At 43.8% G+C, this 12,555-nt stretch overlaps 1 protein-coding gene across 2 annotated transcripts in view; it reads right to left on the bottom strand.

Annotated features, from left to right (window-relative positions):
• Window positions 1–12,555, bottom strand: part of ANXA3 (annexin A3) — a 52,942-nt gene that overhangs the window by 26,394 nt on the left and 13,993 nt on the right. For both annotated transcript variants that reach the window (XM_053922670.1, XM_024579228.4), the window contains exons 3-5: window positions 6,069–6,156; window positions 3,125–3,219; window positions 435–548 (exon numbers count right to left, since the gene is read on the bottom strand). In XM_053922670.1, coding sequence (XP_053778645.1) covers window positions 435–548; window positions 3,125–3,219; window positions 6,069–6,156 — 297 coding nt within the window. The remainder of the gene's footprint in view (window positions 1–434; window positions 549–3,124; window positions 3,220–6,068; window positions 6,157–12,555) is intronic.

Below are 12,555 nucleotides of genomic sequence, written 5' to 3'. Positions count from 1 at the left end.
AATGGGGACAGACTCACAGAGGGAAAGTAGATGACAGCTAGTGGGAGAGAGGGGAAGTGGGGATGGAGGGATTGAGCAAAAAGGAAAAAGAACTCAGGGACATGGACAACAGTGTGGTGATTGCTGAGGGGAGGAGGGTGTAAAGGGACTAAATGGTAATGGAAAAAAATACAATAAAGATTAAATTTAAAAATAAACTAAGCATTAAAAAAAAGAATATGACAATAATCTTTCAGCCCAGGATCATGTGGGCTCAAGATTCCGCAACTGCTTCAGATTTCATGGTTGTTCTACCAATTGGAGAGCCCAGAATCAAAGTGACATCCAAATCTATCACATTTACACCCCCATCTCAAGACTGAGCTGGAAGAGAGTCACTATTTTTGATGACACAGTCAAATCCCAAGCAGAAGTGTCTCATGTAGGGCTCATACCTTCATGGATTTCTTCAGCTGCTTCGCATCGAACACTGCCGGCGGAGTCACAAGGGCCACCATGAGATGCTCAAAGTGGCCAGAGAGATCGCCTTTCAAGTCATCTTTCAGTTCCTAAAATAAAAAACCCTTGAAAGGTGAGCATGACATACCCTTCCTTTCTGTTTCCCTAAGTCCCCTGGTGAAAGATGAACGTATGTAACAATTCAGACAAAAACATGCCTATCCACAGGGAATAAACAGACATATATCTCAGCCCTATGGATATTAATCTGCATTTTATGATTGTTTCCAAAATGTTCTTCTGTATTATAGAAGGTTTGCTGAAGAAAAGCCAGTGGAGGGAGGTTCCATATGCGCCACAAATAGAACTGTGTATTCACATGCATTTCCTAGGTTCTTGATACTCTCAGTGCTTGGCCTGGGTGAGGAAAGAGGAAGAGGGGGAGGAGCCCTATAATTACACCCAGCTTCACTGTTAGCAGTTCTCTTCCTGTCTTGCTTCTCAGTGACTGCCAAAGAGCTTCAAAGAGCAGAGGGAAGACAGTGGTTGGTCCTTTGCCTCCCGTAAGAGTGTTGAACTAGGAAGCATCAAGAGCAGTTTCTCGTGACAACAGTGGGGGATACCCTAAATGTGGCGATGGGGCTGGCATTACTCATTGATATTGTCCTTTGATGCTGTTTCCACACATTATATAAGGATGGTCCATCACCCCCGCTTGACGGCAGGTAATATGGTTTCTAGTTCCAATATTCAGGGAAGTGCTATTGAATATTTTTCCTGCTCTTGATGATTTTCATCTCTGAAATAGAGGCTGGCAGCCTCCCAGACGGCTATGACAATGTGGATACAGACCAATGTGTACCATTCAGTGGGGCCAGGGGGTGGGGGCACGCTCCTGCATGTAAATTGCATGCAAATGGATGGATTGGAGTCACAGTCACTAGCTCTGCTTTAACTGCCACAGGGTGTTCCCTTTCTAAATGCTAAACTCCACCACCATCTGTCTCAGCCCAAAACTTTCCAACTGAATCTTATTTCACATGCTCTCATTCTACCCCCCTGTGAGAAATGCTTGTCACTTTTCACCTCCATCCTTCCTCCGTGTTTTGCAAATCCTGAAAGGTCAATGGATCATTCACGTTCCCTATTCATGAGTGCGTTGCCTTGCCTAGAAGCTTGGCAATTCATTTATTTAAATGCGACAACTGTTTACTGGGCTCCTGCTCTGTGCCATGCATTCAAAGTCAGTTAGACACAACTCTTACCACGAGAACATTATGTTCTAATGGAAAAAATAGAAATATTCAAATACAAAATTTCAATATAATATGTTAAGTATCTGATAAAGCGTGAAGGTAAGGTATCTGAGAAGGGTCTCTCAGTGGGGCCTGGGGGCTTGGAGAACCCTCAGGAAGAGCTGTCTGAGCTGCCTTTGCACAGGCCCTAGACACTCTCAATTCTCACCTGGCCAGACCAGCCTGACTGGTCTGTTACCACTCTCTCCCCTCCACAGTTCACTAGCCATGACAGCTAAAATAATCTTTTAAAACTATGTTACTTCATATTATTCCCTTGCTTACAAACCCCCAGGGGTTCTCTATTGCTCTTAGAATAAAATCTAAACTCTGTATCAAGATTCGAAGGCCCAGCATGTTCTCACCCTCTCTCCAACCTTATCTCTTCCTGCTTCTCCCCTTGACTGCCCACACTGCTGCCTAGTGGAACTCTCTCTTTTGCTTAAACATTTCCACCTTGATTTTGCCTTGGGGCTTTTGCCTTGCTGCTCCTTCTATCCAAAATGCTCTTCTCTCCAGATCAAGCAGAGCAGAAACCTTGGTACTCAGTCTTAGTGCAAAGTGAGGTAACAACCAATCACCGACATTTCTTTACCACCGGATCTGAAGGAGCCACTCACCAGTCATGCTCTATCAGTTATCCCATTTTAATTCTTCCATTGCACTCACCAACAACTGAATTTATTTTACTTACTTATTTATTATTTTTCTAATAGAATGTTAGCATGAAAGAAGAGAGGATCTGCTTTTTATACCAGTGAATCTCCCATGTCCAGGGCATCTGCTGACTCAGAGTCTTACCCAACTCCTGACAGAGTCATCTATTATTGAACAAATAAATTGTGTGAAGAAAAAGACACATGTTCTTGTACATTCTTGATATAGTTTCTCGTACTTAGTAAGTTTTCATTTGTTGAATGAATTAAACCTATAATTACATATACAGGTTAAAGAGGAAAGAGAAATTAAGCTAATCGAAGAGAAGATTGATCAGATAACTGGTCATATAATTCTTTATTGTGGGGAGGGAGCCTTCTTGTGCATTGTAGCATCCCCGCCCTCTACCCGCCAGTAGTGATCATCAAAATGTCTGGAGACATTGCCAAAGATTCCCTGGAGAGCAAAATCATTCCTGGCTTAGAGCCACCCATCAAAGACGACCTTCCTTACTAATCAACAGATAAATTGTGGCCCAGAAAGATCAAATAACATGCCCAAGACTATTCAGCCAGTTAAGGGTGAAACCATGACTCCTATCCCAGGCTGCCCACTGGGTATGCAGGCACTTTCTGTTACACCTGGCTTCAAACAATCGGTGGGCACAGTCCCATGGGAACATCCCTGGTCCATTGGCGATTAGCTCTCTACTGCCTGTGTTAATGAAAATTTACCTTCCCATATGCTGTTTGATATTCCTTCACAATCAGCTGCCGCTGTGCACTCGACCTCTCGGTCAGAATGCTGATGAGCGTTTTCTCGTCAGTTCCTACATGAAACAAAAATAATTTTACTCACCATCAACCCGAGGATGCTTACTATCTGTCACGAACAAAAGCAAAGTGACTAATGGCCTGAAACAAATGCAGACAGCAAGGCATTTTAATTTTTAATTTCCAGGTTATTACCAGTTTGAAATTTTTATTTCTTTGTTTGCTTGGCTTTTGGAAGAAGAAATTGACTCTATTTGGATAGTTTTGGGGGAAGGAAACAATCATGGCCTGAATATTCCTCTGACAGAGGGAGCAGCAGAAGGAACACACCACTTCCGGGGTAGGTGTTTTCACCCCAATGAGGTTCACTTACTATCTTGCCACCTTTTCTCTATTTATTATCTCCATACTTAGTGTCAAAACCTCCTTTTCTCTAGAAACATAGGAACCGGCATTTATGGGGAACCTACCCTGTATTAGCCCCTCTTATTTATTGTTGTATTCAACATTCACGGGGGCCCAGGCAGTGGGTATGATTAGGCTGTCCTAAAGATGAAGGGGCTATGGGGAAACTCGCCTCACTCGCCAAAGGCATGCGGCTGCAAGTGGTGCAGCAGGACTTAAACCCAAATCACTGACTCCAAAACATATCCTTCTCTCTGGTCCATACCTCTTTCAGGCATTCCACACCTATATACTTAACCAGCTGAGTAAAGAATAACATCAGGCCAGGGCTGATGCTGGCCTGCCCCCAAATGACCTCGAGATCACTAGTTTCTTGGTAACTATAGTATCACGATAATGTGGGAGCCGTGTTAGCCTCCTTAGCAGGAGAGGACTACGCCTGTGTTGGGGAGCTATGAGTTGTCCTGCATGTGTGGGGCCTGCTTGACTAGAATGATATGAAACGTCAATTGGAATGTTGGACTGGACTTCGCTGTGTTGAGGTGATCCCCACACACCTTGACTAGGCATGCCCTCGGCAATCAATGGTACACCCTCATTGATGGGGCAAAAGAAACTGTGTGCTTAGTTAGCTACTGAGCCTCCCACTGAACGATGCTGCCCCACTGTATCTCTGGTCTTGAATTCTTCTGTACAGTTTAGACAGCAAAGAATTGGATTCAAGCCTAGTTGTGTCCTATGAGTCTGGTTATGAACTTAGACCTGTACTGGCATCTGTGTTGGTGCATGACTAGACACACCTAACTGCACAGGTACCTCAAACACAGTATGCCCCCGATTGAGTTCATTCGGCTTTCTCTCTAACTTTTTTATCATTCTGTTCCCTCACCAACGACACACTGTGGATGTGGTCATCCAACTAAAACCCTAGGAGTCATTCAATACGCCTATCTCCTCTTTCCTCCCCGCACTGTAGCAATCATCTGATCTCTTGAATTTGCCCTCTCCTCTGCCATTGTGTGCTCATCATATATTGCCCAGAAACTTCAACAGCTTCCTATCTTAACCCCGTTATAATTCATACCTTATATTACTGCCTAACTAAAGTTTTAAAAAATGTGTCTGATCATATTGATCTCTTGGCTGAAACCATAATGGCTCCCTGTAAACTTTAGGGTGAAGTTTATACCTTTTCACTCATACACCAGGTCAGTAGGATCCAGCTCAGATAGATGCTTTCTGGAGCCTGCTTTAGCGTCTGGCTACACAGGAAGATCACTGATTAAGGCCAGGAGAAGCTGCCATGCATCATGAATCTGTTTCCTGTGAGAGAATTCGGATTCCTCCAGGGAGTAACAGTCTTGACCCTTGGTACAGAGGGAACCTGAACCCAACCTCTGACTCGAAAATATGTGCATCCCTCTCTGGTCCATTATGTCTCTCAAGCATTTCCGACCCATATACTCAATAAAATATACTATAACCAATGTGAGAAGAGAACCACAGATGGGAAGAAAATATTTTCATGGCCTACGATTAAAAAAAAAGTATAACATCCAGAATTCATTACAAAAACCCTGGCAATCACGAAGAAGATAATCCAACTAAAAATGGATAAAAGATATACATGTGCAGAACGAGGTGTAACTCCAGTCCCACTCGGTCAGACGAACCGAGCACTATGACCCAGCAAGTACCCGTGAGACTACGGAGCAAGAGGAAGTCTCATGCAGTTCTGCTAGGAGTGCTCATTTGTATATTCATCTCAGAGAGCAGTTTGGCAAAATTTTTAATTTGAAGATGAACATTTTCAACCTAGAAATTCTAATTGTTTTATACTAGAGAAATTCTAGCAAGTGGTCATACAAGACCTAAGCAGGAATATTGAATGCAGTATTTTTATATTGTAATAGAAAAGAACTGCAGGCAACTTAAACATTCCATCAGTATCACCACCTTATGATATAGTAATTCAATGGACTACTATGCAGTTAAAATTAATGAACTAGAGCTAAACAAATCAACATGGATAAACCTAAAAAATACAATGTTAAGGGATATAAAGTTACAGAAGAACGTATACAGTATGATTTCAATTTCTGCTGTTTGATACCATGCAAAACAATATGTATATACATATGTAGTTATGAAATTACAAGTTTCATGGAGATAAACTTTAATTTAGGATAGTGTTTCTCTCTATCCCAAAGAACTGGCAGGGACCCTATCTGTAACAATTTATAATGTTGATGATAATTACTGTTGTTGGTAGCAGTGGTGGTGATAGTAGTGTTTACTATTAAGTAAATATGGCAAATTTTAAGATTTAATAAATCTGGGCTCCCTATACTTTTCCTCATTATTTCACAATTTTAAGTCTCTTCCAAGTTCTATAGCTGAGTAAGCCAGCTTGGGCAAACTGAACCATTTCACTTTTAGACTGTAAAATATAATCTAGTTTGCTTCAACATTAAGAAAGGAATTGTAAAGCATTACTCACCAATTCCTCTGATTGCCTTACGAATTGCTTCAGCATCCACGGACGGGCTAAAGCCTGGATAAGCTCGCACTGTCCCTCGATTTCCCACCTACAAGGAAATAAGTCCCAGTTGTTCAAAATAACACTTTTGTTTCCAATACACATGCATATTCCCACGTATACACTGGAAATATAACAAACCCATAATCGGCACACCGTCCTCTCCCTTCAGGAGGGGCTCACGAGAGCTGCAGGCCATATAACATCTACCACATACATAACGGGCCTTTCCTTTTCTCCTCTTATCTAACAAATTAGAAATATGAGTTGGGTTAATCCTGGTAGCTCTGAAGAGCATTTGCTGTAAAGTGGCATCTGCGTCAAAGCAGGGGAACGTGGGAATTTCCTCCATCCTCTTTGTTTCCAGTGATAATTCAGGGCTCTTCCCTGCCTCACACACAGAAGTAATTGTGCTTTACAGACTTCAAGATGTGTTAATTAACGTTGACCGAGGCCCCTGGGGAACCCCACACCAAAGGATCCATAAGTGAAAACCCCATCAGGAATGCCTGTTGTTAAGCTTTGTTTAATGGCAACTATGCAATTGTGGCGGATAAATTCTCTTTCGAAGCTCCACAGACACAGATCTTCCGGAAAAGCGTGGAAATGAAAAATGCCACGGTACTAATTTTAGACACATAAGTTACAAACATGTCAGGAAGCTGGGAAAGACTGTTCCACAGAAAGAATAAAACATCTGAAAACTGCTTAAGAGACGATAGAACGGCCACAAGACGTTGAGAAAAATCCAAGTAAACATGTAATGATATGGTATTTTCTAACTCTTTGAATAAAAGCCTATCTTTACAGTAATAATATTGTTTTTTAAACTGATTTTCCTATCCTATTACTGAATAACATTGGCTTTATTATTTTGTGTTACTATGGCTTCATCTAGGCTCTCCTGAAGTGTTTAACATTTTTCATGAAAAGACATTATCTTGTCACATTATTGTGATGGAAAATTAATGTTCTGGCACAGTGAAAAGTGATAGCCCATTGCTTTAATAGATTCGACTGAATGGTTTGTTTCAATACAATCAAACATCATTTAATCTTACAGCATCTAAAATAAAGAGTTGTGATTCTAAAAAAGTAATTACGACGCATCAGAAACTAGATGTAAATGTGCCTGACCTACAGGCACTAGAAGGAATCAGTCACTTCGACCCCCTCACTGGGAGTTCCTTCTCCAATGCCTAACACTTTGTGGATTTACAGAAACAGCTGGCGTCATTTCCACTCCACCTGCCTAGGGACTTTTTGCATTTATGTGTCCAGCTTCCGAACGTGGGGCATTTTAGAGGAACCACCGCAATATTACAGCATTTGAGGGCTTCGTGCCCAGCGCTGTGCTAGGCACTTTACATACATTAAGCACGCTCTGCGTAACAGTCCGGATGAATGAGGAAACGTGACACATTTCCCATATAAGACACCAAGATCTAAGACAGCTGGAGAGTGTGCTCAAGTCCACAGAGCTCGCTAAGCAGCAGCACCTGAATTTGAAAGCGGTCCTGACCGTTGCAGCCCATTCCTAGCCATTCATGAAATCAGGCCTCTGAAGCACCTGGAGTGATTCTTCAGCATGCCTATGGCCAGGCTGTCCTAGACACACTGAGTCACAGTCCTTAGAAATAAGGTGCTGAGGTAGACTTGACACATTTAAGAAGCTCCCCGGGTGATTCGGTGCCATGCAGATAAGTACGGTTGCTTCTGAGTACAAAAGACAAAACTGTGGTCTGATCCAAATTATTCATGAAGCATAAAAACTGAGGGTTTCCAGTCTAGCCGTGACCTTCCCACTGCCCTGTACTACCTACTCATCAAACTATGCTGAAATTCCAATGTGCAAAATTAAAGAAATTCCCAACGTGTTATGCAACTTGACACCTAGTAAGAATGAAGTGGGAAGGAACTACTCATTTAATTAAAAGAAAAAAACTAAACACCACACACATATACACACCCCCCACCCCAGACTGGAAAAATGGCACTGGCGTCCTGAAGTAGCATCTCAGTGCTTTCAAAGTGCTTCAGTTATTTAATGAGCTGTATTGTTTACTTGATGGACTCAATTGCCCAGAATGTTCAAAAATATTTACATGACTTATGAAAAAAATTTTACAGCAAAAGAAATTAATAACACATGCCAGGGAGTGAACCAAGTACTTTATAAAGAACTTATATAACTTTTACAATGGCCTTAACAAGGGGGGGTGTTATTATTTTCATTTTAAAATGGAAGAAACTCAATTTTGGAGAAGTTATTTGCTTCACATAACTCTGCCACTAAGGACAGCACCAGAATTTGAACCCATCTCCTTGTGTCTGAAATGTCCTGTGCTCTGCACCACACCACAGTGCCTACCAGGATTCCGCAGAGTGGGTCTCAGAGCGGGATTCCTGGATCAGTTAGGAGCAGCAGCCTCAGCCGTACCTGGGAAGTTATCAGCAATGCAAATTCTCAGGCCCCACTCCAGTCTTAGAAGTCAATAGCTATGGGGCTGACTCAGACCCGGTGTTTTCAACAAGGCCTCCCAGGTGATTCTCATGCATTGTAACGTTTAAAACCCACTGCTGAATTTAGTCTCAACTGCCCAGGAAACCAAAGCAAAAATGAGCAAACAAGTCCAGGATTCTTTTGTGGGTGTGGAAGAAGAATTTGACGATGAGCTCATTGTTTCAGGAATGTTGGTGCTTCTGCAGACAAACAAAACTGTTCGCGTCGCCTGCTTCATTGCAGGCTTTCTTCCTCGATATTTAAATTACTAACCAGTATTTGACAGTTTATTTTCAATAGTCCCACCCCCCTAACAAAGGGTCAGTGCTAGTGTAGGACACCACATGAGTACTTGTCCAAGGCTTTCTTTTAAAAAAAAGAATGTTTAGTCAGATTTCCATCCACATCCCTTAAACACATTTAGTTGCTTTCCTTTTCTCAAACTTGACCTTCAAATGCCCCCAAAGGAAAAGTGATCCTAAAACCAGCTGGAAAAGAAATTAGAGCAAACAATGTATAAGTAAAGGGGGAAATAACAGGCGCGCTTTGCATTAAAAAGAATCACTGCTCCTTACTATGGGCCCAGTACTGTGCTGACCAGGTTTCCAGTATGAGCTCATTCAATCCTCACAATAAACTTAAAATGTAGATACTAATACTATAACAAATTGTATTCACAGACAAGAATGAAACTGATGCTTAAGTAACTTGCCCAAGTTCACAGCCAGCAAGTGATCACTCTCATCAATTTTTGCTGCTAACTACTAGGTGAGGCAGCATCTCACCCGGACCACCTTCTTCACGCCAATATGATTTTCCCTGATGCTCTAAAACTGTCCTTTGGAGGCCAGTCACAGCACACGAGGCACTGAAGCCACAGACGTGGCCAAGCTGGGGCTCAGGATTTGTTTGCTACAACCCCTGAGAGAGCCCAGTCTGTGCTTGACCCAGGAAAGCCAATCGTACCTATTACTTCATGCAAAGGGCACTGGGTTTGCAAGAAGTTAAACATTAACATTACAGAAGAATGAATGACAGAGGGAAACCACAAGGTGCCTATCCTGTTGAAATATGTTGAAACATACTTAAGGCAAAATACTCCAGGCCAAGAAGAGCAGCTGCTGCAGGTGTGCGTGGCAGGTGAGGCAGAGCCGAATCACTCCTCTCTTCGCAAAGCCCTGTGAAGGTCATGTCCAAAAGTGAAGCTTTCAAGTCAATGCCTCATGGAAACCTCCAGGACTCAGGACCTCTCAAAGAGCCAGGGAGAAATGATCCTTCTCTGCTCAATCACTGTCAAGCAGTCCGGTCATGACGGTTTATGATAAAAGGAAAACTCAGTAGACTGAAAAAATAAAGCAATCAAAACTTGGAAAATGTAAGACTTCTCTTTCGGTTTTTTAACTAAAAGGTGATTTTCAAAACCAAAGAAAGTTTACCGTGAAAGGCCCTGGAATGAGATATGGTCACGTGAGGCAGGTGTTATGGGCTGAATTGTGTCCCTCCCCAAAAAGACATGTTCAAGTCCTAATTCACAGGACTTCAGAATGTGGACCTATCTGGATTATAAGGTTACTGCAGATGAAATTAGTTAAGATGAGGTTATACTGGAGTAGGGTGGGCCCCTCCTCTGACATAACTGGTGTCCTTAGAAGACAGCCACATGAAGACAGATACACACAGGGAGAGTGTGAGGTCATCACAAGGGGATGAAGGCGAAGCCTGGAGCTGTACACCCAGGATTGCCAGCACACCACCAGAAGCCAGAAAGAGTCAATCAAGGATTCCCCTGCCGGTTTCAGAGGGAGCATGCCCTCCACCCACCATAATTTTGGGCTTTTAGCCTCCAGAACCGTGAGACAACAAATTTTTGTCATTCAAACCCATCCAGTTGGTGGCACTTTGGAATGACAACCTCAGGAAACTTATGCAGCAGGTAAGCTGTCAGAGAAAAGGATCGGTAGCCAGGGAGGTCCTGCAGGGCTAATCTAGGGGCCTTGCCGTCTTCTATAGGCTGGCAGGGATCACTGCAACAGAGGGCTCCCCATCCCTACTGTAGGCTCCTCTCCACCCAGGGCAGCAAAGAGAAGCAGGGGCTGGGAAGCAGAGATTGGCAGCCTCAGAGACGCCTGATAGAAGCAAGGCTGACACTATGGCTTTGTGATGTTAGCAATGCGTCTAAGAGGCCCAGCGGAGATGTTTGCATTTCATCTTGTCCTCACTCAAAGGAGAAAAATATCCATGCTTTTGCCAGCTTTTCCTTATCTGATTTCATCAGGGAGTGACAGAGCAAGAGCAATGGAATGTGACAACAGAGGAGAGCGTGGGGCTGGAGTGGAGAGATAAATGTGATTCCGCGAGGGAAGACAGGGACAAATAGGCAATTTGTGCTGTGTTTCCCACGAAACACAGGTTAGAATAAGGAGGAGCCGTAGCCCCTCAGGAGCATGCGTCACTCAAGGTTAACCCGCTGGACCTCTGTCTTCTCCTGGCTGGTTCCTGGGCCTGTTCCAAGGGTTTCCTATCACTCCAGCTCGCGTTTATTCTCCCCTTTGCCTGAACTTCATAACACAGGTTCTTCTAAAATGGCAAGTCTCTTTGTCTTTTCTTTCCCCCTAATCCTGCTGTGGGCTATTGCCACCACTGTCCCTTCTGTGTGCAGACAACTTCCGCATTTACATCTCCAGCCTGGACTTCTATTTTGAACACGGGTCTTATATATTGCTCTACTTGATGTATCTGTTTTTTCCTCACATATCAACTCATTATTTCCCTCCAAGTTGACTTCTAATCCCCCCCCCCCGCCGTTATCACTTAAATGGTACTCACGTGTATTACAGATATCTGCTCAGTTAACCTCATAACCACCCTATTATGACCCATTTCTCTGTGCCTAAGAGAAGTCTTAGGCACAGAGAGGAAAGAGGCTTGCCTAAGGTCACACAGCCTGCGTGTGTGGCACAGCTAGGGTGTGATCCCACACAATCCAATTGCAGTCTCCGAGTTCGTCCCCAACCTGCCCCATCTCTTTAAATGGCACCGCCAACCACCAACACCTGGGAGTTTCCTTTGATCCCTTCATCACTCTTTCCATCGAAATCGAATCACCAGCAAGATCTGTTGAGATTCTCTGAAAAAGGTAATCTCATGCGCACTTCTCCCCAGGGTCCTTGCGGCTGCTTTATCCGAGCCACCCTTGCCCCCCTGGACACAGGCTTCTGCACTAGTCTCCCTCCCCACATCCCACCATTTCCCACACAGCAGCCAAGGGATCTGTGAGGGAGCTAAGTTAGGTCACGGTGTTCCCCTACGGAACACCCTTCTCTGACCTCCCACTGGTGACTGAATGAGGTCCGAACTCCGTGTGCCATCCACACGGCCCGGCAGGGTTACCACCTTGCTCAACATCCTCACCTCGGAACCACTCTTCCCTTCCTCCATCTCACTTCGGCTCTCTGAGAGCCCAGCTGAACTATGTTTTCTCATCTCAACACTTCTGTTTGTGCTGTTCCCTCCACCTGAATGTGTTTCGACTCTCAGTGCCCCACACTAAGGTCACCTTCTCTGACCAGGCCACTGCTCGCCCCTGTGACTGAATGGGACCTCTTTATTCTCCATCTCAGCACCTTCCCCGTTAGTGCACTCAGCATTCTGTAATATCTCTCACTGTTGACATCTGTGTCTCTGCCTCCTCTAAAATAAAGTTCCAGAGGGCAGAGACCTTTTGTTTCAAATATATCCAGCCCCTAGCCCAGTGCTTAGCCTCCAGATAGGGGCTTAATAAGGAACTGGGAATGAGTTAGGCTGGAAGTAAATGGAAACCGACAATGACATCCCAAGGTATGCATTTCTCCAAGGTCTATACCCAACAATGGCCTGATGACGTCGCTTCTTTCAAACATTCCACAGCCCAGAAATCTGAGTGATCCTTGGGTCCAGGGAGATTTG

Source organism: Desmodus rotundus, chromosome 4, assembly GCF_022682495.2.
Source record: "Desmodus rotundus isolate HL8 chromosome 4, HLdesRot8A.1, whole genome shotgun sequence".
NCBI lineage: Eukaryota > Metazoa > Chordata > Mammalia > Chiroptera > Phyllostomidae > Desmodus > Desmodus rotundus.
The sequence above is the reverse complement of the archived record's forward strand: the minus strand, read 5'-3'. Positions and strand labels throughout refer to the sequence as shown.